At 52.6% G+C, this 26,868-nt stretch overlaps 1 protein-coding gene across 5 annotated transcripts in view; it reads left to right on the forward strand.

The window, feature by feature from the left end:
• ARHGAP44 (Rho GTPase activating protein 44) overlaps positions 1–26,868 on the forward strand; it is a 144,552-nt gene that overhangs the window by 115,452 nt on the left and 2,232 nt on the right. For 2 of the 5 annotated variants that reach the window (XM_038742845.1, XM_038742848.1), the window contains 8 exons: positions 977–1,057; positions 7,603–7,716; positions 7,870–7,961; positions 15,469–15,649; positions 19,171–19,188; positions 19,708–19,929; positions 21,901–22,046; positions 22,765–23,157. In XM_038742845.1, coding sequence (XP_038598773.1) covers positions 977–1,057; positions 7,603–7,716; positions 7,870–7,961; positions 15,469–15,649; positions 19,171–19,188; positions 19,708–19,929; positions 21,901–22,046; positions 22,765–23,157 — 1,247 coding nt within the window. Of the gene's footprint in view, positions 1–976; positions 1,058–7,602; positions 7,717–7,869; positions 7,962–15,468; positions 15,650–19,170; positions 19,189–19,707; positions 19,930–21,900; positions 22,047–22,764; positions 23,158–24,166; positions 24,219–26,868 lie in introns of all 5 variants that reach the window. The other 3 variants (XM_038742847.1, XM_038742849.1, XM_038742846.1) reach the window with 3 other exon arrangements.

Genomic DNA, 26,868 nt, shown 5'->3' on the forward strand with positions numbered 1-26,868 from the left:
AGGTGATCAGGTTGTCCCACGTGGGGCTCACGGTCTTCATCCCCATTTTACAGACGAGGTAACTGAGGCGCAGAGAAGTGAAGTGACTTGCCCAAAGTCACACAGCTGACAAGCGGCGGAGCCGGGATTTGAACCCATGACCTCTGACTCCAAAGCCCGGGCTCTTTCCACTGAGCCACGCTGCTTCTCCAACAGCTTCTACATCTTCCCAGGGGTGCGGGAGGAAGTTTGGAGAATGCCCCTCGCTGCCCTAAATTCTAGTGCCCGGGGAGGACTGCAAAGCAGCTTTAATGGGAAGGGGCAGGGATAGACTGGACTGCCCGATTTCACGAGAATGGCGGGTGTCGGGGGGCCACTGCGTGATGGGACCACCTTCCGTTCCCTACATAGCCCCATGGGTGCGGGAGGAAGGTCGGAGAATGTCCCGGGGGGAGCACTGAAAAACAGATTTGGCGGGGAAGCGCGGGGATAGACGGGACTGCCTGATTTCATGAGAATGGCGGGTGTCGGGGTGCACTGTGTGATGGGACCGCCTTCCGTTCCCTACATAGCCCCATGGGTGCGGGAGGAAGTTTGGAGAATGCCCCGGGGGAGACTGGGGATCCCGGGGAAACGGCTTTCACAGGGAGGCGCAGGGATAGACGGGACTGCCTGATTTCATGAGAATGGCGGGTGTCGGGGGGCCAATGCGTGATGGGACCACCTTCCATTCCCTACATTGCCCCAGGCGTGCGGGAGGAAGTTCGGAAAACGCCCCTCGCTGCCCTAAATTCTAGTGCCCGGGGAGGACTGGAAAGCAGCTCCCGCGGGGAGGCGCGGGGATAGACGGGACTACCTGGTTTCATGAGAATGGCGGGTGTCGGGGGGCTGGGGCGTGCACCCTGGCATCCAAAGCCCGTTCCCTGATCCCCCTCCGATCCCCACCAGGCCACCAAGATGGCTTCACAGACAGCGGCCCTTCCCCTTTCCGTTCTAGCATTCAGGATCCAGACAAGAGGCTCCAGGCCCTGTGGAATGCGTGTGAAAAGCTACCCAAGGCCAACCATAGCAACATTCGGTAGGTGACTGTCACCCCACACTTACCCTTCGGTCCCTCCCACCCAAGCACGGCGGAGCCCCTTGGGGCCCCGGGGCGGGATGATGAGGTGTAGTCTCCCATTTCCCTTGACCTAAGAGTAAGGTGGCTGCCCTCAGAAGGGTAGGTGGGCAGATTTGGGGGAAAGATGGGGTGGAGGGGAGGCACCCGGACGTGGCTGCAGATCGACAGGGCCGCAGATTGGCATCTTGACTTGCCAGCGGGGCCGTCCTCGGACTCCGCCAACCCCATTGCTGAATCCCTCGTGGGGCAGGGCCTGAGACCGTGGGGGATTCCCGGTAGATTAGCTGCAGACCTGACGCTGGAGAAATTTCCGGGGGGAGATGAGTCAGACGCGGGTGAACTCGAGTCTGAACAACGGCCTCTTGTTGAAGCCACCTCTAGCCTTAAAATACCCGCGGACGCCGGCATGGTCTGCCGTGCCTGTACGGAACGAGGCTCCAGATGGTCGATTCGCCACTCGGCATCTGGACGGACTGTGGACGTTATTTTAAGCCTCCACACCCCCAACCCCTTCCTCGTTGGCCCCAGAGGGAGCGAGGGTTGGAACAGGGGGATGTTACCCGCTCTTGCCATTCAAGGGTGCCCGTACTATAAGTCCCAAAATGCCTTCAGACCTAAACTGAATACAGCCCAAGCATGCTCCAACTGGATGGGGGTATCAGAGGGAGTCGGGCTGAGTGGATGGTGAGCCCACTGTTGGGTAGGGACTGTCTCTATATGTTGCCAATTTGTACCTCCCAAGCGCTTAGTACAGTGCTCTGCACATAGTAAGCGCTCAATAAATACGATTGATGATGATGATGTTGAAAGCAAGCATCGCGAAGCAACATGACCTAGAGGAAAGAGCCCAGGCCTGGAGTCAGAGGGCCTGGGTTCTCGTCCCAGCTAAGCTACTTGTCTGCCGTGTGACCTTGGGCAAGTCTCCTACCTGCTCTTTGCCTCTGTTGCCTCATCTGTCAAATGGGGATTAAGACTGTGAGCCCTATGCGGACAGGAACTATGTCCTGTCAGAGAAGGAAGCAGTGCGGCTCGGCGGAAAGTGTCCAGGCTTTGGAGTCAGAGGTCATGGGTTCAAATCCCGGCTCTTCCAATTGTCAGCTGGGTGACTTTGGGCAAGTCACTTCACTTATCTGGGCCTCAGTTACCTCATCTGTAAAATGGGGATTAAAATTGTGAGCCCCATGTGGGACAACCTGATCACCCTGCATCCCCCCAGCGCTTAGAGCAGTGCTTTGCACATAGTAAGTGCTTAACAAACACCATCATCATTATTATTATTATCATGTCCAACCTGATTAGCTAGTATCTGCCCTGGCGCTTAGTACATGTCTGGCACATAGCAAACCTTAACAAATGCCGTTTTCTTTTTCAAAAGAGAGAAGCTGACCAGTTCAGTGCTGTCTTAATGATGATAATAATAATTGTGCTATTAAGCCCTTATTACGTGTCCAGCACTGTACTAAGCCCCTCTTCACCCTACAGAAACTGCTCTCTCAAAGATTACCAGTGGTCCCCTTCTTTCCACATTCATTCATTCATTCATTCAGTCGTATTTATTGAGCACTCACTGTGTGCAGAGCACTGTACTAAGCACTTGAGAAGTATGATTCAGCAACACCCAACAGCCTATACTCCATCCTAGTCATCCTTGACCTCTCAGACGACTTCGATACTTTCGATTGCGCCCTCCCTCTTCATATCCGATGGATGATCGCTCTCCTCACCCTCAAAGACTTATTAAAGGCACAGTTCTTCCAAGAAGCCTTCCCCCGATCAGGCCCTCATTTCCTCTTCTTCCCACTTCCTTCTGCCTCACCCTTTCCCTTGGATTTGCTCCCTTTAGTCATCCCTCCCTCAGTCTCACAGTACTCATGTACATATCTACAGTCTATTTATTAATACTAATACCTGTCATTCCCTCTACACTCCAAGTGCACTGTAGACAAGGAACGTGTCTACTGACTCTGTTGTTTTGTAATAATAATAATAATAATAATAATGGCATTTGTTAAGCACTTACTATGTGTGAAGCACTGTTCTAAGAGCTGGGGGGATACAAGGTGATCAGGTTGTCCCACGAAAGGCTCACAGTCTTCATCCCCATTTTCCAGATGAGGTAACTGAGGCTCGGAGAAGTTAAGTGACTCGCCCAAAGTCACACAGCTGACAATTGGCAGAGCCGGGATTTGAACCCATGACCTCTGACTCCTCTTTCCACTGAGCCACGCTGCTTCTCTACACGCTACTCTCCCAAGCACTTAGTACAATGCTCTGCACACAATATGCACTCAATAAACTCAACCGGTCGATTGATTGAAGTGCCGGGGTAGAAACAAAGATTAGCAGGCTCCACATAGGGCTCGTAGTACGGGTAGGAGGGAGAACAGGTTTTGAATTCCCACTTTGGCAGAAGAGGGAACTGAGGCAGCAGAGAAGGTAAGATAATGTGCACCATCCCCTCTTCACGGGTGGTCCCCATCAGGCTGGAGCCTTCTCGGACTGTACTTGTTTTAGGTCCCATGGCATTCTGGGAGTTGTGGTACCCATCTCCTCTGCCTCGCTTCCTCCTGTGTCTTCCCAGGTAACGTTCCAGTCTCATTCCCCTCCTGATCCCAAATCGGAGAACCCAGAGTCCCCACCCTCTTGAGCTACTTTGGTTTGCTAAGAAGGCACCGGGGCCTGGGCAGTTATGGGGTGGGAACGGAGGCATGATCATCATCATCATCAATCATATTTATTGAGCGCTCACTATGTGCAGAACACTGTACTAAGCGCTTGGGAAGTACAAATTGGCAACATATAGAGACAGTCCCTACCCTACAGTGGGCTCACAGTCTAAAAGGGGGAGACAGAGAACAAAACCAAACATACTAACAAAATAAAATAAATAGGATAGATATGTACAAGTAAAATAAATAAATAAATAGAGTAATAAATATGTACAAACATATATACATATATACAGGTGCTGTGGGGAAGGGAAGGAGGTAAGATTGGGGGGATGGAGAGGGGGGACGAGGGGGAGAGGAAGGAAGGGGCTCAGTCTGGGAAGGCCTCCTGGAGGAGGTGAGCTCTCAGCAGGGCCTTGAAGGGAGGAAGAGAGCTAGCTTGGCGGATGGGGAGAGGGAGGGCATTCCAGGCCCGGGGGATGACGTGGGCCGGGGGTCGATGGCGGGACAGGCGAGAACGAGGTACGGTGAGGAGATTAGCAGCAGAAGAGCGGAGGGTGCGGGCTGGGCTGTAGAAGGAGAGAAGGGAGGTGAGGTAGGAGCGGGCGAGGTGATGGACAGCCTTGAAGCCCAAGGTGAGGAGTTTCTGCCTGATTTCTGCCTGATCTGCTCTCCTGTCCCCCAGGAGAGGACAGGTCTAGTCTTTCAATCTGGGTCAGGACCCAGCCTTCCAAACCGGGGACCACCACCACCTTACCCGGTTTCAGATCCCCCAGTTCCTTTCCATCGTAACTGTGCTTCCGGCCCTCTGGCCCCCTGGCCCTCTCCTTTGGGCAGTGGCCATCTCAGCGGCAATGACAACAGCCGTCATCATCGACGGCTGCATTTCTGCAGCTGTCTTCCTCCAGCAAGCTCTGGGGCGGGATCCGAAGCGGACCTACCAGCTGGAAGGACGATGAGACCTCGGGGTGAAGGGAGAGCAGGAAAGAAACCTGGATGTGAAAGGCTTCACAAGGACTTTCCTTCCAGTGCAGGAGCATCAGAGATCTTAGGGCCCACTGGGGGTACATTGGTACATCCTGTTGGTAAGGATGCAGGTGGAAATCCATCTTCCCGTCGGTATGATGGGATGCCCCCGTGTCTTCTCTCGTCAGAGACATCGTCTTCCCTTAAGAGAGTACTGCTCTCCCCCGACCCCCTTGGCGGACATATTGAACCTCGAGAGAGGACACCAAATCGGACATCTGAGGGACAGTTGGTTCCTGAGTTCTCTCTGATCCTCCCTGGATCCTTGGGAAAAAGAACCTAAGATCCTACTCTTCCCACATTCGAAGCTCTCCTAAAATTGTATTAATTCAATTGTATTTATTGAGTGCTTACTGTGTGCTGAGCACTGGACTAAGCGCTTGGGAAGTACGAGTTGGCAACATAAGCCCAATCAGTTATTTCCCAGCATGCCAAGAAGTATGAGCGCCTCAGCTAACTCGAGCACCTATGGACTTATTTATACACATCCTCAGCACTCTCTAATATGAATTCAAATGTGCCTTCAGTTGTTTGTTTTTGACTACATTTCTAGGTGTCAGAGTTTTTGTCGGACTCCCCCATTAGTGTAGCACCTCAGTGGCAGGGCACATGTTATTTCTTTAGTCCGTACTGCTCCAAGTAGGCACTCAATAAATACTACTACTGTGGTTTTAGGTTTATTGATTTCTTGGGAAGCACCGAGGCCTAGTGGAAAGAGCACAGACCAGGGAATCAGAGGACCTGGCTTCAAATCCCAGCTCCGCCACATGTCTGCTTTGTGATCTTGAGCAAGTCACTTCACTTCTCTGGGCCTCAGTTACCTCATCAGTAAAATGGGGATTGAGCTTGTGAGCCCTGTGTGGGACGGGGACTGTGTCCGACCTGATTCACTTAAATCTACCCCAGTGCTTAGAACAGTGCTCGGCGCAGAGTAAGTGTTGAAAAGCACCATAATCATTATTACGTGCCATGTGACCTTGGGCAACTCTGGGCCTCAGTTTCCCCATCTGTAAAGTGGGGATTCGGGACCTAGTCCCTGTCTCACTAGATCATCAACCCCATGTGTTACAGGGACTGTGGCCAGCCTGATTTCCTCGTATCTACCACTGTACTTAGAGAAGTGCTTGGTACATAGAGTAAGCACTTAACCAACTTAGAACAGCGGTTGGCACATAGTAAGCGCTTAACAAATACCATTAAAAAAATACATTATTGAAAATGAGCTCCCACTTGGGCATTGCACTGTCCTAGACGCTTGGGAAACCCAGAATAAAGGAGCTAGCATTCTAGTAAATAATAATAATCGTATTTGTTAAGCACTGTTCTAAGAACTAATGTAGATGCAGATTAAGCAGGTCGGACTGAATCCCAGTCCCACGTGGGGCTCAGGGTCTTAAGTAGAAGGGAGAACAGGGTACTGAATCCCCATTTTACAGACGAGGTAACTGAGGCACTGAGAAGTTGAGTCTTGCCCAAGGTCTCACGCAGAAGGCAAGCGATGGAATAGGAATTAGAATCCAGATCGTCAGACTCACAAGCCCGTGTTCTTTCCAGTAGACCATGTTTCTTTTAACTGGGGAGAGAAAGCTTCAAGTATTTACCCTGGGTAGCAGCCAAATTCTGCCCCTTGGTTAGTTTTCTGCCCCCTCTGTTATTCATTCATTCATTCATTCATTCAGTCGTATTTATTGAGCGCTTACTGTGTGCAGAGCACTGTACTAAGCTCTTGGGAAGTACAAGTTGGCAACAGATAGATATGGTCCCTACCCAACAACGGGCTCACAGTCTAGAAGGGGGAGATAGATGATAAAACAAAACGTGTGGATGGGTGTCAAGTCGTCAGAATAAATAGAAGTAAAGCTAGATTCATTCATTCAATTTATTGAGCGCTTACTGTGTGCAGAGCACTGTACTAAGTGCTTGGGAAGTACAAGTTGTCAACAGATAGAGACGGTCCCTACCCAACAATGGGCTCACAGTCTAGAAGGGGGAGACAGACAACAAAACAAAACATGTGGACAGGTGTCAGGTCGTCAGAATAAATAGAAATAAAGCTCGATGCACATCATTAAGAACGTAAATAGAATAGGAAATATGTACAAGTAAAATAGAGTGATTCATTCATTCATTCAGTTGTATTCATTGAGCGCTTACTGTGTGCAGAGCACTGGACTAAGCGCTTGGGAAGTACAAGTTGGCAACAGATAGAGACGGTCCCTACCCAACAATGGGCTCACAGTCTAGAAGGGGGAGACAGATGACAAAACAAAACATGTGGACGGGTGTCAAGTCGTCAGATGCTCAGTACCCAGTTGGCCTTTCTTACTGCTGCGATTTGAAGCAGCAATCACCAAGGATACCAGAATTTCACTCCAGAATCATGACGGATAGGTTTGAGCCTGTCCACAGGCAGCCAAAGGGAAGGCAGGAGATATTTAATCACCCAGCGGTATTTACCGAGTGCTTACTGCGTGCAGAACACTGTACTAAGCTCTCGCAAGAGTACAACGCATCAGAGTTGGTAGACACGCTCTCTGCGGACAACGACCTCGCAGTCGAGAGATCTTCTAGACTGTGAGCCCGTTGTTGGGTAGGGACCGTCTCTATAGGTTGCCAACTTGTACTTCCCAAGAGCTTCGTACAGTGCTCTGCAAACAGTAAGTGCTCAATAAATACGATTGAATGAACAAAAGGCCACGGGGGAGAGGCTGCTGACTTGGTGCCGGAGTGTCCTCGGACAGAGAGCGGAGCACTTAGATCCTGTATCTGGGGGCTCAGGCCCGCCCATGCTCCACAATCCCCTTTCAGATACTTGATTAAATTTCTGGCCAAGCTGTCCGAGTACCAAGATGTAAATAAAATGACCGCCAGCAACATCGCCATCGTGCTGGGCCCCAACCTCCTTTGGCCCCAGGCGGACGGGTGAGTAAGGCCAGATGTGGGGGTGGAGGGAGAGGCTCGGGAGGGTCTGGAGCCAACAGGAGCGATGTGGACTGCCCAGCATGGGGGCTCGGGGAGGGAATTGTTCGCGAACCCGGGCCCGGTGGCCTGCTCACCCTCTGCCCGCCGTCGCAGGAACATCACGGAGATGATGACCACCGTCTCGCTGCAGATCGTCGGGATCATCGAGCCCATCATCCAGCACGCAGACTGGTTCTTCCCTGGGGGTACGTGGTTCGCGGTGGGGGTGGGCCTTGGCCACCCTGTCAGATGTTGAGGTGGTCCCGGCAGCTGCAAGCGGTGGGATTCCCTTGGAGCAGTGCAGCGTGGCAGGCCTTGGGGGTGAGCCTTGGATCCTCAAAAGTATAAATTGGTATTAAAGAGGGAACGGAGCCATTCCAGCCTCCCCCACTGTGATCGGTAAGTACTAATGAGGCTTAACCCTCAAGGCTCAGTGTTGGGTCCCCTTCTATTCTCCATTTACACCCACTCCCTTGGAGAACTCATTCACTCCCATGGCTTCAACCACCACTTTCATGTAGTTGATCCCCAAATCTACATCTCCAGCCCTGATCCCTCTCCCTCTCTGACGTTTCACATATCCTCTGCCTTTAAGACATCTCTTCTTGGATGTCCTCCCATCACCTCGTGCTTAACAACTCCAAAACCGAACTCCTTATCTTTCCGCCCAAACCCTGTCCGCTGTGTGACTTTCCCATCACTATAGACGGCACTTCCATCCTTCCTGTTCCACGACCCCTTAACTTTGGCGCTATCCTTGACTCCTCTCTATCATTCAACCCACATATTCATTCCATCACTAAAACCTGTTGGTCCCACCTTCACAACATCACTAAAATCCACCCTTTCCTCTCCATCCAAACTGCTACCACGTTAATATAATCGCTCGTCCTGTCCTGCACAGATTGCTTCATCAGCCTGTTTGCTGACCTCCCAGCCTCCTGTCTCTCCCCACTCCAGTCCCTCCAGTCCATACTTCACTCTGCTGCCTGGATCATTTTTCTACAAAAACACTCAGGAAATGTCACCCTGCTCTTCAGAAAATTACGGTCCTTCCGCGTCCACATCGAACAAAAGCTGCTCTCCACCACTTTGCCCCCTCCTACCTCAGATAGCTACTCTCCTTCTACAACCCAGCCCACACACTTTGCTCCCCTGATGCCAATCTTCTCACTGCGCGTCAGTCTCGTCTATCTCACCGCCCGTCCCTAGCCCAAATCCTGCCTCTGGCCTGGAATACCCTTCCCAGTCAAATCTTGATAGACAGTCAATTACTCTCCCCGCCCTCCAAAGCATTATTAAGGGTGCCTCTCACCCGGGACGCCTTCCCAGACTAAGCACCTCCTTTCCACTTCTCCCACCCCCTTTTTCATCGCCCTGACTTGCTTCCTTTGTTCCTCCCTGCTCCCAACCCCACAGCACATATGTATAAATCTGTAATTTATTTATTTGTATTGATATCCGTCTCCCTGTGTCTAGAGTGTAAGCTCATTGTGGGCAGGGAATGTATCTGTTTATTCCTGTATTGTACTCTCCCAAGTGGTTACTACAGTGCTCAGTACCTAGTAAGCACTCAATAAATACAATTGAATGAATAAGTATAGTGCTTGCTCATCAATCTGTCAGAGGTATTTATGGAGCTGACTACATGCAGAGCACTGTACTAAGTGCTTGGAAGAGTACAGTACAGCAGGATTAGCAGATATGTCCCCAGCCCATAACTAGGTTACAGTCTAAGGGGCGGACAGACATTAATATCAATTAAATGTAATTTAGAATGTAATTTAAAGATATGTGCTTAAGTGCTGTGGAGTTAGGGGGTAGGGAGAATATCAAATGACCAAAGGTCTCAGGTCCAAGTTTCGATGACAGAAGGCAGAGCAAGCCCAAGGGAAAGAGGACTTAATCAGGGAAGGCCTCTTGGAGATGTGACCTTAACACTTTAAAGGTGGAGAGAGTGGCGGTCTGGTATATCTGGATGGGGAGAGGAGTACCTGGCTAAGGGGAGGATACGGGGAAGGGGTCGTTTGGGAGATAGCCGAGATTGGGGCACAGTGAGTAATCTGAAAGTAGAATGTAGTATGCAGACTGGCAGGAGATTAATGATGTGAGGAATGATGGGGTGAGCTGATTGTGGTCTTTAAAGCAAATGGAAAGGAGTTTCTGTCTGATGCGGAGCTGAATGAGCAGCCATTGAAGGTTCTTGAGGAATGGGGAGGCATGGACTGAATGTTTTCGTTGAAAACGATCCACGCTGCAAAGTGAAGTATGGAATAGAGCGGGGCGAGACAGGAGCTCAGTGAGGCAGCAGATGCAGTAGTGAAGTGGGGTAGGATAAGTGCTTGGATCAGCACGGCAGCAGTTTGGATGGATTTTAGCTGTGTTGTGAAGGCAGAACCAATAGGATTTGGAGACAAATCAAATATGTGGATGGAGTGAGAGAGATGAGTCGAGGACAACGCCAAGGTTATGGGTTTATGAGAGAGGGAGGATAGTGGTACTGTCTACAGTGATTGGAAAGATGGGGAAGATAAGGTTTGCGGGGGAGGGGGGAGGATAAGGAGTTTAATTTTGGACCTGTTTAGTTTGAGGTGTTGATAGGACACCCGGAGATGCCCTGAAGGCAGGAGGAAATGTGAGATTGCAGGGAAGGAGGGGAAGGAGAGAGGCCAAGGCTGGAGATGTAGATTTGGGAATTATCTGCATAGATGTAGTAATTGAAGTTAAGGGAGCAAATGAGTTCCTCAAGAGAGAGGGTGTAGATGGAGAATAAAAGGGGACCTAGAACTGAGCCTTGAGGGACCCTCACGTTCAAAGGAGGGAGGCAGAGAAGGAGCGATCAGAGAGCTAGGAGGAGAACCAAGAGAGGACATGTCAGTGAAACCAAAGTTGGATAGCAGCGTGGTTCAGTGGAAAGAGCACGGGCTTTAGAGTCAGAGGTCACGGGTTCAAATCCCGGCTCCGCCACTTGTCAGCTGTGTGACTTTGGGCAAGTCACTTAACTTCTCTGGGCCTCAGTTACCCCATCTGTCAAATGGGGATAAAGACTGCGAGCCCCCCGTGGGAACAACCTGATCACCTTGTAACCTCCCCAGTGCTTAGAACGGTGCTTTGCACATAGTAAGCGCTAAATAAATGCCATTGTTATTTATTTATTATTGATAAAGTTTCAAGGAGAAGAGGTGGTCTGCAGTGTCGAAGGCAGCTGAGAGCTCTAGGAGAATTAGGACAGAGTAAAGGCCATCAGACATGGTACTCACTTGGCTTCAACTATCACCTCTGTGCAGATGATGAAGCAGCGTGCCTCAGTGGAAAGAGCACGGGCTTTGGAGTCAGGGGTCAGGGGTTCGAATCCCGGCTCTGCCAATAGTCAGCTGGGTGACTTTGGGTAAGTCACTTCACTTCTCTGTGCAAATGGGGATTAAGACTGCGAGCCCCCCATGGGACAACCTGATCTCCTTGTAACCTCCCCAGCGCTTAGAACAGTGCTTTGCACATAGTAAGCGCTTAATAAATGCCATTATCATTATTATTATTATTATTATGATTCCCCAATTGGTAGCTCCAGCTTTTACCTCTCTCTCTCTCTGCAGTCTCGCATTGCCTCCTGCCTTCAAGACATCTCTACTTGGATGTCCTCCTGTCACCTCAAACCTAACATATCCAAAACAGAACTCCTTATCTTAGAGAAGCAGCATGGCTCAGTGGAAAGAGCCCGGGCTTTGGAGGCAGAGGTCACGGGTTCAAATCCCAGCTCTGCCGCTTGTCAGCTGTGTGACTTTGGGCAAGTCACTTAACTTCTCCGGGCCTCAGTGACCTCATCTGTTAAATGAGGATGAAGACTGTGAGCCCCACGTGGGACAACCTGCTCACCTTGTAACCTCCCCAGAGCTTAGAGCAGTGCTTTGCACGTAGTAAGTGCTTAATAAATGCCATTATTATTATACCCACCAAACTCTGCCCTTCCCCTGACTCTCCCATCACTGTAGAAAGCACCACCATCCTTCCTGTCTCACAAGCCCATAACCTTGGTAATATCCTTGACTTCTCTCTTTCCTTCAACCCACATATTCGATCTAACACTAAATCCCACCAGTTCAACTTTCACAACACTTCTAAAATCCACCCTTTCCCCTCCATCCCAACTGCTACCGTGTTAATCCAAGCACATAGAAGTATCATGGCTCAGTGGAAGGAGCACGAGCTTTGGAGTCAGAGGAGGTGGGTTCAAATCCCGGCTCCACCACTTGTCAGCTGTGTGACTTTGGGCAAGTCACTTAACTTCTCTGGGCCTCAGTGACCTCATCTGGAAGATGGGAATGAAGACTGTGAGCCCCCCATGGGACAACCTGCTCACTTTGTAACCTCCCCAGCCTTAGAATGGTGCTTTGCACATAGAAAGTGCTTAATACATCCCATCATTCATCATCATTAGCGCCTTGATTACTGTATCAGCCTCTTTGTGGACCTCCCTGCTTCCTGCTCCATTCCATTCTTCACTCTGCTGCCCAGATCATTTTTTTACAAAAAACGTTCGGTCCACGTTTTCTCACTCCTCAAGAGTCTCCAGTGTCCAGTGGTGGTTGCCCATCCACCTCCACGTCCAACAGAAACTCCTCGTCATTTGCTTTAAATGTCCCCTCCTACCTCATCTCGCTACTCTGTCACTACAACCCAGCCCACAAACTTCGCTCGTCTAATATCAACCGGTTCACTACCTCAAATCTCATCCATCTTGCCGCCGACCTCGTGCCCTCATCCTGCCTGTCCTGGAACACCCTCCCTCTTCATATCCTACAATTACTCTACTCCCAATTCAAAACCTTATTGAAGGCAAATGCCCTCCCAGAGGCCTTCCCTCTTTTCCTTTACGTCCACTGTCTTCGGCGTCGCCCTGATTAGTTCCCTTCAGTCATCTTCCCTCCCAACCCCACAGCACTTATGTACATATCCATAATTTATTTATTTATATTAATATCCAAGTCTCTCTCTAGACGGTAATCTCGCTGTGGGCAAGGAGTGCTTCTGCTCTATCGTTGTATTGTACTCTCCCAAGCATTCACTCATTCATTTAATCGTATTTATTGAGCGCTTACTGTGTGCAAAGCACTGGACTAAGCGCTTGGGAAGTACAAGTTGGCAACATATAGAGACGGTCCCTACCCAACTACGGGCTCACGGTCTAGAAAGGGGAGACAGAAAACAAAACAAAACATGTAGACAGAGCGCTCAGCACCCAATAAACACTCAATAAATATGGTTGATTCATAGATTGACTGAGGGATGGGGGAGGTTGGGTGGTCCCAAAGAGGCATAGAGGAGCTAGAAGGAACCCAAATCCACTCTTTCACAGCGAGTCTGGGTGGGTGGGAGAAGATGAGGCTCCCCGCTAGACAGAGTGGCAGAGGAGACTGGGTCATTTGGGGAGAGCCAGGTTTCAGTGATAGTGACGAGAAGCAGAAATTGGGGCAGGAATAGGTCAATGATGAAGGGAAGCTTCCTCATGATGGAGCTGGGGTTCCACAGGCACTTTGCTGAGGCTGTGGGGAGAGTGCGTGGAGTGGGAATGGCGTGAGGAGCAGGAAGGGATTGTACGGGTGAGTTGGTGGGAGCCATGCTGCGGAAGAGGGATGAAGATAAGCAGTCCGGCCTAGTGGAACGAGTCAAGTGGCTTGGGAGTCAGAGGACCTGAGTTCTAATTCTGGCTCTGCCAACTGCTAGCTCTGTGACTTAACTTCTCTGTGCCTTAGTTTTTCTGCTCTTCCTCCTAAACTGTGAGCCCCTTGTGGGACAGGGACTGTGTCCAACCTAATTAACTTGTACCGACCCGTGGATCTAAAACAGGTTTTGAAAAATAAGAAGCGCCTAACAAATAACATTATAAAAAATGGTGCTGGGATGGGATAATAATAATAATAATAATAATAATGGCATTTATTAAGCACTTACTATGTGCAAAGCACTGTTCTAAGCACTGGGGAGGTTACAAGGTGATCAGGTTGTCCCACTGGGGGCTCACGGTCTTCATCCCCATTTTACAGATGAGGTAACTGAGGCACAGAGAAGTGAAATGACTGGCCCAAAGTCACCCAGCTGACAATTGGCAGAGCCGGGATTTGAACTCATGACCTATGACTCCAGAGCCCGTGCTCTTTCCACTGAGCCATGATGCGACAGGGAGTGGCTGCGGGAGGAGAGCAGGGGTGGGCCAGGGTCAGATGGGGGTGAACTGAGGAACTCATCCTGTGGGGAGGGGGATGAGAAGGGGTGCTGGGCTCAGGGGGCAGGGATGGGGGGATCAGACGGACTGAAAAGATATGGTGGGTCTAGTTCATAAGAGAAAGAGAACATTTACTATGTGCCAAGCACTGTACTAAATACTGGGGTAGATACAGAATCATCAGGTTGGATGCAGAACCTACCCAACTTGGGTTTCATTCATTCAATCATATTTATTGAGAGCTTACTGAGTGCAGAGCACTGTATTAAGTGCTTGGAGAGTACAGAAGCAGCATGACTCAGGGGAAAGAGCATGGCTTGGGAGCATGGGTTCTAATCCCGGCTCCGCCACTTGCCAACTGTGTGACTTTGGGCAAGTCACTTCACTTCTCTATGCCTCAGTTACCTCATCCGGAAAATGGGGATAAAGACAGTGAGCCCCATGTGGGACAACCTGATTATCTTGTAACCCCCGCCCCCCCCCAGTGCTTAGAACAGTGCTTGGCACATAGTAAGAGCTTAATGATAGTAATAACAATGATGGTATTTGTTAAGCGCTTACTGTGTGCAAAACTCTGTTCTAAACTCTGGGGGGATACAAGGCGATCAGGTTGTCCCACGTGGGCTCACAATCTTAACCCCCATTTTACAGATGAGGTAACTGAGGCACAGAGAATAATAATAATCACGGCATTTATTAAGCGCTTGCTATGTGCAAAGCACTGTTCTAAGCACTGGGGAGGATACAAGGTGATCAGATTGTCCCATGTGGGGCTCACAGTCTTAACCCCCATTTTACAGATGAGGGAACTGAGGCCCAGAGAAGTGAAGTGACTTGCCCAAAGTCACACAGCTGACAGTTGGCAGAGCCGGGATTCAAACCCACGACCTCTGACTCCAAAGCCCGGGCTCTTTCCACTGAGGCACGTTGCTTCAACAAATGCCATTATTATCATTATTATTATTATTATTATTATTATTATTACGGTACAGCAATAAAGAGAGACAATCCCTGCCCACAACGCTTCATGGTCTAAGTAGCAGGGAGTAGGATTTAATCCCATTTTACTGATGAAAGGAGCAAATTTCTGCTTCTCCCCAGATTCAGGGGCACAGGGTAATGGTGAGGTGGGGAAGATGTACAGCGGAGTTTCTGCTTTACTTTCTCTGTCTCTCCCTTAACACCTCGTCTGCCTTGCAAGCAGGAGACTCTTCATTGGAGGGAGGCAGGGCGAGAGGCTTGTGTTCAGAACCCCAGCCCCTCTCCCCAGGCCAGCTGAAGCCCAGATGCCTGTCCACTGTTTCGCCTGATGCTCTCTCACCATCTAGGGAGGTCCTACTGCCCAGGAAGTGAAAGAGAGGATGGGGGGACCTTGATTTAGAGCCCTGAGCCTTGGGGTAGGGAAGGAGAAGCCACAAGGACCGATCGTCCAAGGCCGGGGCATCCCAGGTGGCAGGACCAGGCATCTGAGCGCTTTCTCTCCTCCTCGGCAGACATCGAGTTCAATGTGACCGGAAGCTACGGGAGTCCGGTGCACACCAACCACAATGCCAACTACAGCTCGATGCCCTCACCGGACACGGACCCGCCGGACCGACCCCCGGGGGAGCAGGCCCGCCGGCCGCTCAGCGTGGCCACCGACAACATGATGCTGGAATTTTACAAAAAAGACGGGTACGACCGGTCGTTTCTCCCCGCGGGGCCGGGCGGGCGGGTCTCCAGGCCCTTCCAGAGGAGGGCACGGCGGGCGGGTTGGGGCCTCTGAGCAGCGAGGGGTGCCTTCAGGTTTGACCCCCGTGTCCTGTGTGGGGGAAGGGTCTGGTGGCCGAACTGAGAGTTGATACGAGTCCTGTAACGCGTCCTGCACTCTGGTGACACTTGCCACATTCCACTGATTGACTGGGAGGTGATTCTTCCCAAAGAAAGAGATTTTCCCAGTAGAAACAGAATCTCCCCTGGAGCTCTTTCCTCTTTGGGTGCCCCAGAATGGGCAACAGAAGGCGCCTTGGCTCTTCTCCTTGGCAAAGCAAGTCCCATAACTCCTCAGCTGGGGAGAAGGGGGAGGTAATAATAACAATAATAATAACGATGGCATTTATTAAGTGCTTGCTATGTGCGAAGCACTGTTCTAAGCGCTTTGGAGGTGACAAGGTGATCAGGTTGTCCCACGGGGGGCTCTCTGGGCCTCAGTTACCTCATCTGGAAAATGAGGATTGAGACTGTGATTCATCCCCATTTTACAGATGAGGGAACTGAGGCACAGAGAAGTGAAGTGACTTGCCCAAAGTCACACAGCTCACAATTGGTGGAGCCGGGATTTGAACCTGTGACCTCTGACTCCAAATCCCGTGCTCTTTCCACTGAGCCACGCTGCTTCCCTGTAGCGTGTAAACAAGTAGAATGATATCTTTAGGTCTCAGTTTCCTCATTCATGAAATGGAGAGATCCGTGCACGCTCTCTCTCTCTCTTCCCCGCTCACCCCATCTTTTAGATTATGATCGCCGTGTGTGTCACCATGACTGATCCCATGATCTTGTATTTCTCTCATCATTATTATGGTATTTTAAGCACTTATTATGTGCCAAACACTGTTCTAAGTGCAGAGGTCGGTACGAGATAATCAGGTTGGACACACTCCCTGTCCCCGGTGAGGCTCACAGTCTAAGTAGGGAGGAGAACAAGCATTAAATCCCCATTTTACAGGTGAGGGAACCAAGTTATAGAGAAGATAAGTGACTTGCCCAAGGTCACACAGCAGGCAACTGGAAGAGCTGAAATTGGAATCCAGGGCTTCTGACGCCCAGTCCCGAGCTCCTTCTTCTAGGCCATGCTGCTCGGTGCGTTGACACTAATAAGAATAATAATGATGGCATTTATTAAGCATTTACTGTGTGCAAAACACTGTTCTAAGCGCTGGGTAGGTTACGAGGAGATCAGGTTATCCCACGGGGAGCTCACAGTCTTACTCCCCATTTTCCTGATGAGGTAACTGAGGCCCAGAGAAGTGAAGTGACTTGCCCAAAGTCAGACAGCTGACAATTGGTGGAGCCGGGATTTGAACCCATGACCCCTGACTCCAAAGCTCGTGCTCTTTCCACTGAGCCACGCTGCTTCTCTGCACTTAATGAATACCATCATTATTATTCATTCGTTCAAGCAAATTTACTGAGCGCTTACTGTATGCAGAGCACTGTACTAAGCGCTTGGAAAGCACAATTTGGCAACAAATAGAGACAATCCCTACCCAACCACGGGCTCACCGTACTAAATACTGGAGTAGGTAAAAGATCAAAAGTTGGGCACAGTGAAGGGAGTAGGATTTCAATTCGCTATGTGCCACTCACCACCATTATTAGTATTAATTGTGCACCTGCGGTGAGCAGGGTAACAATAATAATAACAATAATAATGGCATTTATTAAGTGCTTACTATGTGCAAAGCACTGTTCTAAGTGCTGGGGAGGCTACAAGGTGATCAGGTTGTCCCACGGGGGGCTCACAGTCTTAATCCGCCCTTTCCTCTCCATCCATACCACTACCCTGCTCGTTCAAGCTCTCATCCTATCCCATCTGGACTACTGCATCAGCCTTCTCTCTGATCTCCCATCCTCGTGTCTCTCCCCACTTCAATCCACACTTCATGCTGCTGCCCGGATTGTCTTTGTCCAGAAATGCTCTGGGCATGTTACTCCCCTCCTCAAAAATCTCCAGTGGCTCCCAATCAATCTGCGCATCAGGCAGAAACTCCTCGCCCTGGGCTTCAAGGCTGTCCATCACCTCGCCCCCTCCTACCTCACCTCCCTTCTCTCCTTCTCCAGCCCAGCCCGCACCCTCCGCTCCTCTGACGCCAATCTCCTCACCGTGCCTCGTTCTCACCTGTCCCGCCATCGATCCCCGGCCAACGTCATCCCCCGGGCCTGGAATGCCCCCAATCCCTCTGCCCATCCGCCAAGCTAGCTCTCTTCCTCCCTTCAAGGCCCTACTGAGAGCTCACCTCCTCCAGGAGGCCTTCCCAGACTGAGCCCCTTCCTTCCTCTCCCCCTCGTCCCCCTCTCCATCCCCCCATCTTACTTCCTTCCCGTCCCCACAGCAGTATATATGTATATATGTTTGTACATATTTATTATTCTATTTATTTATTTATTTATTTTACTTGTACATATCTATTCTATTTATTTTTTTTTTTGTTAGTATGTTTGGTTTTGTTCTCCGTCTCCCCCTTTTAGACTGTGAGCCCACTGTTGGGTAGGGACTGTCTCTATATGTTGCCAACTTGTACTTCCCAAGCGCTTAGTACAGTGCTCTGCACACAGCTCTCAGTAAATACGATTGATTGATTGATTGATTAATCCCCATTTTCCAGATGAGGTAACTGAGGCACAGAGAAGTTACGTGACTTGCCCAGAGTCACACAGCTGACAATTGGCAGAGCCGGGATTTGAACCCCTGACCTCTGACTCCAAAGCCCAGGCTCTTTCCACTGAACCACGCTGCATCTCTATTACTGCTAATAGCTAGCTACTTACTAGTAATAGAGTGGGCCAGGCACACTTGGGATGCTACAAAAAATGCAGAAGAGCTCCTCCCTACCCTCGAGGAGTTTCCAGTCTGTCAGAGGAGAGAGGAGCAGTCATAGAATGAATCCAAACAGTGGCATTCATTCATTCATTCAGTCTATTTATTGAGCGCTTACTGTGTGTAGAGCACTGTACTAAGAGCTTGGGAAGTACAAGCGCTTAGTACAGTGCTCTGCACACAGTAAGCACTCAATAAAAATGATTGAATGAGTGAATTCTCTGCCAGGGAAAGCTCAGCCCTCACCTCAACCCTCCCCACCACCTGGTTGGGGGCCCGCTGGAGGAAAATCGCCCGTTTCCGTTGAAATCTCCTTGAAAGCGAGCCAACGGCCCCTGTCTCTCGCCCACCCCCGACTCAGCTCAGGGGCCCATTGAACTACTGCGAGGGCGCCCAGCAGGGTTCTCAGCACAGGGTTCCAACCGGGTTGAGGCAAGCCCGGGCCGGCGGCGTAGACAGACGAGCCAGCCGTGGGGCCGCGGGGGTTCAGAAATGGCTCAGAATGAAGCCAGCCCCGGGGGCCCCACCCCGGTGAGGCTTCGGGTCTCACAGCAGGCGCTGCACCCGCAGGTGGCCTGGTCCCCTTGACGTTAATATCTGTATGTTTCCATCCATGCAGCCTTAGGAAAATCCAAAGGTACAGTACCCCCGGGCTGCTGCTGGCTGGCCTCTAGCTTTCCCCGTCCTGCTCCTGACCCATCCCAGCGAGCTGGCGAGAGAGGGACCACTGGGTTTACTTGAAGCCAATGGTCTAGTCATGTTGGGGGCTGGGAGGAGGCGGGGCTCCTCAGGGGAGGACCCAAATGGGGACAGAATTCCCTGATCCGCCAGCCCACCGGGTCCAGAGGCAGGGCCTGCCCAAGGTGTGGGCCCGGTGGGATCCGGGAAAACGCTTTCTTCCTGCTTCTCGGGACAAAGTGGATCTTGGGGTCCCCGGGGCGGGGGCGGCACCAGGGAATCTCCTTGTTCTCCCCTTCGCTTGAAGCCATGCCGGGCTGCTGAAACAGGGGCCGGTCCACGCATCTGGAAGGCTGAGATCGGGGGTGCTCGCCGCCTCCCCAAACTTGCCCTGCGCTGTGCGGGCTGGGGAGGGCAGGGGGGCAGTGGGGCCTTGAGGCAGGGAGGAGACTGGACTGACTCGACTCCCCTCCGCTAGCATGGGCGTGCGGGTCATGGACACGTCGTGGGTCGCCCGCCGCGGCTCCTCGGTCGCCCGGAAATCAGCCTGCGCCCCACCTGCCGTCCAGCCGCCCGCCCCGCCCTCCGAGACCACCGGTCCCCCACAGTCACCCGGGCCGGAGCAGCCCCCAGAGACCCCAGCGAGCCCGTCCCCGACACCCACCAGCTTCGGTTTCCAGCCGGGCCCGGAGCGGACAAGGTGAGCCCGTGACCTGCGCTCCCCAAACCTGTGGGGCCGTCTCACCGGCTGGGGATCCACCTGGCAGGCTGGGGAGGAGAGAAAGAGAGAAAATGAGAGAGAGAGAGAGAGAGAGTGCGCCTGAGTGTATGTTTGTGTATGTGTGTCTGCCTGCCTGCCTTTCAGAGTGAATCCAGGAAGAGAGCAATTCTCCTACGAGAAAGACCTTGTGAGGGTAAAGGGTGGTCGGAGATGTGTGTAAATCCCCCTGGGAGCGTCACCGTCTGCAGGTTTAGCCACTGGGGTGATGGGTTTTCTAATCCTCCCTCTCTAACCAGTCCCAGGAGCATCAAAGAGAGCCAGAGTGACCCAATGTCTTGTAGCCAGTGAGGTGTTTGCCACCTTAGCTGGGGTGGTTATCCTCTGAGAATGGGCCAGAGGGGACTCTCTCCCCACCCTTGAGTAGTTGCCTGAATCAGAGGAGAAGATGCGGGGCCGGAGATGGAGGAGCAGTACAGCCTAATAATAATAATAATAATTTTGGTATTTGTTAAGCACTTATTATGTGCACAGCACGGTTCTAAGCACTGGGGAGGATCCAAGGTGATCAGGTTGTCCCATGTGGGGCTCACAATCTCAATCCCCATTTTACAGATGAGGTAACTGAGGCCGAGAGAAGTTAAGTGACTTGCCCAAAGTCACACAGCTGACAAGCGGTGGAGCCGGGATTTGAACCCATGACCTCTGACTCCCAAGCCCGGGCTCTTTCCACTGAGCCACGCTGCTTCTCTATGGAAAGCCTGATGGAAAGAAGCCGGGCCTGGGATTCAGAGGACATGGCTTCTAATCCTGGCTCTGACCGTTACGTGCTGTGTGACCTTGGACACGTCACTTTATCTCCTGGGGCATCGGTTTCCTCATCTGTAAAATGTGGGGGAGTGTTTGATACCTGTTCTCCCTCCTACTTAGATTGTGAACCCCATATGGGACAGGGCCTGTGTCCAACCTGATTAGCTTGTATATACCCCAATGCTCACTGTAGTCCTTGACCCATAGTAAGCGCTAGCAATACAATTAATATAATCTCTATATTTATTGCTGCTAAAAAACTGGGCGATTCCAAGGGGGCCCGTGGTCCGGGGGTCCGACTGGCTCAAAAGAAACTTCGGGGATCCTGACAAATGATCCCAAGGGAGAAGGCTCAGGTCTGTGCTGCCAAGGAGAGAGAGAGTGTGTGTGTGTTTGGGTGCCTGTGTGTGTTTGACCGGGCGTCCGTTAGGCTGAGTGGCTTTCCTAAGTTTTGTCTTGGTTGGGTTGCAGTCTGTGACCGTTCCGGGCCTATTAGTGTGAGGAGACGGGAAAACCCATGGCGGTCAGACAGAAAAGAGAATCAACTCATAGCATTACCACACCTGAAGAGAGGGCCCCTCGGGAGCTGAGAGGAGAGGCCTTCCCTGGCTGGGGTCCTGGGGACCCTAGTTCGGCTGGGTCACCGTGACCCGCCTGCCCATCCACCTCTGCTGCTTGTCTTCCCTGATTTTCCTCCGTGCCATCTTGGCTGCCCCCAGCCGGAGGGCACTGAGGGGCTGTGGCTCGGTCTGGGTACCCCGAGTCCAGGCCGACAACTGTCCTAGCCAACTGGGGATCGGGGGAGGGCACAGCCTGAGGGGATTTGAAGTTTCATCTGTCAGGCACCACTGAGAGGTGGCCTCCTCCCCACCGTGACAGGCCCGCATCTCCCTGCTCTCCATCCCGTCACTTGCCCAAAGGGGCCCCGAGAAGGAGGGCCCCGGAGCCATCGGGAATCCCGACGGGGATCTGCGGGAAAGACAGGGTCTCTGCCAGTGGCGAGAGCCCGGCCTTAGGGCTATCCCTGGATGGCTGCTCCTGGAGGAGGCTGACCCATCCTAAGGCTTCGAGGGGACAGGAGTCCTGACCGGGCCAGACACGCGTTCAGTGGCTGCCTCCCACCTCATGTGTTTGCCATTTTAGCACTTTAAAGAGCAAGGAGCTTTCCCCGGGGGCCGGCCACGCGGGAAGTCCAGGATCCAGCCACGCGGCCCCCAGTGCGGCGTCCCAGCCGGCCGCCAGCCCCAGCCAGCTGCCCCCGGACCAGAGCCCGCACGCCCTCCGGAAAGGTATCCCTCTGCCTGCGTGCCCTGGGGCCGGGAACGCAGCCCTGTCCCTGGGCGGACCGGGCTGCAGCCGAGCGTCCTTGCCGAGGGCTTCTCTCTTCTCCCTCCCTCACCTTCTGGTCCGGATGGTGGGCCTGGAGGCAACCCTGGCTACTTCTTCATCTGCAGGGTAGATGAGCCGAGGGCCGGGGGGGGGTGGGTGGGCGGAAAGGGGAGGCGGGATGAGGAGGCCGGGGAGTAGCTGCAGTTTTCCCCGGTGTCATCCTGAGGCAGGACAGGGAGCTCTAGGATGCTGTGAACTGCCACCCCAGACATCTCCACCCTGCAGAGGAGAAGAGGAAGGGCAGCTGGCTGGAAGAAACCACCAAGGCATTTCCCTACCTGGCTTTTTGGGAGGGATCCGCAAGATTTGGGGATGAGGAGAGTGCTTTGCCATTTGAGCCCTGTGCTTAGGGACATCCAGCCTGAAGGAGTCGGTCCCCTGGCGTCACAGGGGCCTGGAAACTATATCCCCCTCCAGGCTTTGTTTCATTCGGTTAAGGCCTGGGTATCCTTTCTAGAGTTCACAGGTCAAAGGTCCTCACTCAGCTTGTGCTTGGCTTCACAGCTTCATTTTCTCTCTCTTCCTCTCACTCTCTGTTTCTCACTGTCTCTTTCTGTCTCTCTCTGTCTCTCTGTCTGTCTGTCTCTCTCTCTCTCTCTCTCTCTCTGTCTTTTTCAGTTTCCAAGAAGCTGGCACCAATCCCACCCAAAGCCCCTTTGGGCCAGCCAACGGGCATGCCTGACCAGTCCATTGGCCAACCCTCCCCCATCAGCCTATCCCCCACCCCTCCCAGCACCCCTTCTCTTTATGGACTTAGCTACCCATCAGGTTACTCCCTGCTCCCCTCAGGCCAACTCTCCCCGGCCTCGGCCCCGCCCCCGCCCCCGCCAGTGGCATCTCCCACTTCTTCGAGCGCTTTAGCCAAATCAAGGCCCACGCCCAAGCCGCGCCAGAGGCCCACGCTGCCACCTCCGCCCCAGCCTCCCACGGCAAGCCTCTCCGGCTCTAGTCCGCAGTCCATCGACCACCCCGTGCTCGACAGCCTGTCTCCCGGGGAGAGCGTGTCGACAGGTAACGGAGCCAGAGGCCGCGTGGGGGGAGGCCCACCCTCATCCGAAGCAGGGCACGAGCCCCTCTCCCAGGCTGCAGGAAGGAGCCCCCTGCTCCAGTATCCGCCTGTCTGAGGAGGCAGGGATCTCGAATTCGCCAAGTTCATCAATGGGGATTTACTGGGCCACCGCCTCAGTGAAAAGAGGCCACGGCAGTAGGGAGCGTGTGGTTCAGCTCAGCATGGATTCTCTACCTGCCCCCCGAGGTGGGATGGGCCTATCCATCCCACAGAGGTGCCAACCAGAGAGCAGTGGGAAAGGTGGAAAGTGAGGCCGAGGGGTTGGCCAGTGGGCATCAAAGTGGGCATCCGTGCTGAGCTCTAAGCATCAGGGCCCCCGGGGCTTTCAGTCAACATCGAAGATCCTGGGATCTGAAGCACAAACAAAGCCTTGGAGGTGGGAGGAACACTGGAGACACCGGGGCTGATAGGAGGAACAGAGTCAGAGGTGGTAAACATGGGCTCTGGGCATCGGGGACTTGAGTCGGAAAATGGCATCACCTCCGGTCGGGCTGCTAGAGAAAGGGGAGGAAGCTGGGATGTATACAACATGTTGGAGGCCCTGGGGCAGTGGCACTGTTATCTTCTAAGGAGGAACCAAAGAGGTCAGACTGTTTCTGGGCAAGATAATTTGCAACTGGAAGACTAGAGATGAATTAGAATGCACTTCTCTCTCAGCACATCCCTTGTTCTTTGTCCAGAAGTCCCATTTTGTTGACCAGAATGGGTGTGACCAATCGATCAGTATTGGAGAGCCAGATCTGTGCCGAACACTTTGAACACTTTCTGAGGCACTTGGGAGAGTGCAGTCAAACTAGAAGACACAATTTCAATCCTCCAGACGTTTACAGTCTAGTGGCGTATCACTCCTGCTCCCTGCCTCGGCCATGTGACGTGCCCTAGCATCTTTATCGTGTTCTTGTTTCCTTGTTTTTATGCCTTTCTCCCTATGCTATCGTTGTGTCCTTGCAGCCGTTTGACATGAGTGGCGCAGTAGTGGATAAGTGTGAGAGGGATTTTCAGGGTAAGCTGTTCCCACAGCCTCCACCTCCCTCCTATCCCACCTGGCACTTCAGGCCATCCCCAGGGCCCGGGCCGAGCTGCTGCTACCTCCGGCTCCGGCCTTTGCATGTGGCTGAATCCCAGGTGCATGGCTGCCCAGCCTTGGCCGTCTTCCCCACACAAGTTCGCTGGTCACGACTTCTTGGTGAACTTGTTGGCTTTGCAGACAGTGCAGGCCTCTCCTTGGTTCCCTGCCATCCCTTCCAGTGAAAAGTCAGTAACTCTTTTGCCCCTAGTTCTTCCCCTCCCAAACCCGGAGCTGAAGAGATCCAGGCCCTCTTTTCCCTCCCTGCCATGGCTCAACTCTGACCCGGATGAAGAATGCCTCTCCCACTCCATCTCATAGATTGTTCCCCAGGGATGTCATGATATCGACAGTGTCCATTGAAGGTGTCATGGATTCTGGGATTGTCAGGTGACCTTTGACTTAGGGCAAGGCCTCCCCTGGGGCTCTTGGAAGAGACTCTTCAGACCAGAGGGGACTCTGAGCTATTGGGAAGTGGGTACTCACCTGGTGGGTTGGGAAAAGGGAGTTGGGCCAGCGAGTTAACTAGTTCTCTCTCGGGAAGAAATAATAATGATAATAATGATGGTGTTCACTAAGCACTTATTATGTGCAAAGCACTGTTCTAAGCACTGGGGAGGTTACAAGGTGATCAGGTTGTCCCACGGGGGGCTCACAGTCTTCACCCCCATTTTACAGATGAGAGAACTGAGGCCCAGAGAAGTGAAGTGACTTGCCCAAAGTCACACAGCTGACAAGTGGTGGAGCCGGGATTTGAGCCCATGTCCTCTGACTCCAAAGCCCGGCCTCTTTCCACTGAGCCATGCTGCTCAGTAGATAATTCTCCTTGGCCTTCTGCCATCTCGGTGGTGTGGCTGTGGGGAGGCCCCCGAGCACTCATGGAATGGGATTTCAGGCTGGATCGGAAGTGGGGAGGAAGTGGCACTGGAGCCAGGGGCACTGGGGGTAAGTCTTGGAGAGAGGCACGGGTGGCGGGGCATTGGCAGAAGGGAAACAGGTGACCTGGGATGTTGTGTGTGAAGGGCTCCATCCCTTCACTGATCCTGCTCCAGTTCAGCTTTCCCCACCTGTCCTGGAGGGACTCCTCAATTGTGGGGGCACAGAGTCCCATGGCCCTGTCTCCATTGCATTCTGGGAGGAGCTCACAGTCCCACGGCCGTGTTCACGGTGCTTACTGTGAGCTCTGTCTCTGGACAAAGGATAGGCAGTCCTGACCCCACTCCACTCTCAGCCCAGCCAGGGGAAAGCTCCTTTACCAGCACTGCAGCAACTGGGGGGCGAGGATCAGAGGAATCTGACCGAACTTGGCTGGGGGCACAGCAAGGGAGCTTTGGCCTGGACTGATGTGTGGGTGGCTGGGCCCCGCAGATCTCATGATCTCCGGGGGGCACATTATGGGGGGGACTGCAGCCTTAGGTCAGTGATCGTACCCTCTGGATGGGACTTTGGGGCACAGTAATGGTGGCCTCTGAAATCTAGGGCTGAGATGTGGGGTGCTTGACCTCTGCCACAAGGTTTGACAGGGTTGCACTGTCTCTAGATATGTACTCTGACATGTTGGCACTTTTCCCTACTCTACTTCCAAACTAAGCATCAAGACAAGGCATCGCAGCATCCACCAGGCCACTGTAATGTTCAGATTCTGGGTCCTTATATTAGTGTGTGTGTGTGTGTGTATCTGCATGTGTGTATGTGCGTGTCTACATTTGCCCTCCTCTGCAGTGGGATCTGGATCTGCCTTTATGCTGAATATAGCCCACAACTGTTCTCTGTGGTCACACATTTGTTTTGTTTTGGGGCAAATGGCTCTTTGTTGTTAACCACGGCTGGGCCAGGGAGACCTGATGTCAGCCTCCTGATCTCTCTCCTGGGGGGCCTAGTGTCGACCCCAGCTCTCCCCAGAACACATCCTGCAGTAAGACTTCTAGCCTCTCTCAGTGCACGTTGGTTTGTGTCTTTAAAATGTCCCAATTCCTTCCGGGGACGGACTGGTCCGCTCTGTTGGCAACACAGTCCCACGGCCATAGTCCATCCCAGTCCCGCAAAGACCACCCCAGTCCATCGCAGCTCCCAGGTAAGAAAGCAGCAGAGAGCGCCAGCCTCCAGATCAGACAGCCAGGTGCTGTTCCCCCATACTGGGGGAATGCTAGGAAGACCAGCAGCCTGAAGGGACTGGTGAAGGGGGAGGAAGCCTCATGGAAAATTGCTCTGTTTCTGCCCTAAGGATTGGCGGGATATCGGTTCCCAGGCCTGCTACAGAATTGTTTTGGGCACTTGCAGGGCCGGACCCAAGAGGGGTTGGGATGGGAGACTCCCAGCCCGGACCCCTCTGAGGGCCAGCTGCTCCCGGCAACCCAAGAATGTTGCATCTGACTGATGGCTTCCTTGGTGCCACTCTAGGCAGGCAGCTAATATTTATGGAGGCTGGTGTGGGGGGAGCCATTGGTAGACTTTTCTGCCCCTGGATCTGCACCAGGGGGCCGTGCACTATGCTGGCAGCCCCCCATCCTCTGGGCACTTGAGTGCGGGGGGTGCTCGGTGCATGTGTATTGTTGTGGAGTCCCAGAAGCCCCCGGAGGCTCCTCCC

The sequence above is a fragment of the Tachyglossus aculeatus genome, unplaced genomic scaffold, assembly GCF_015852505.1.
Source record: "Tachyglossus aculeatus isolate mTacAcu1 unplaced genomic scaffold, mTacAcu1.pri scaffold_1_arrow_ctg1, whole genome shotgun sequence".
NCBI lineage: Eukaryota > Metazoa > Chordata > Mammalia > Monotremata > Tachyglossidae > Tachyglossus > Tachyglossus aculeatus.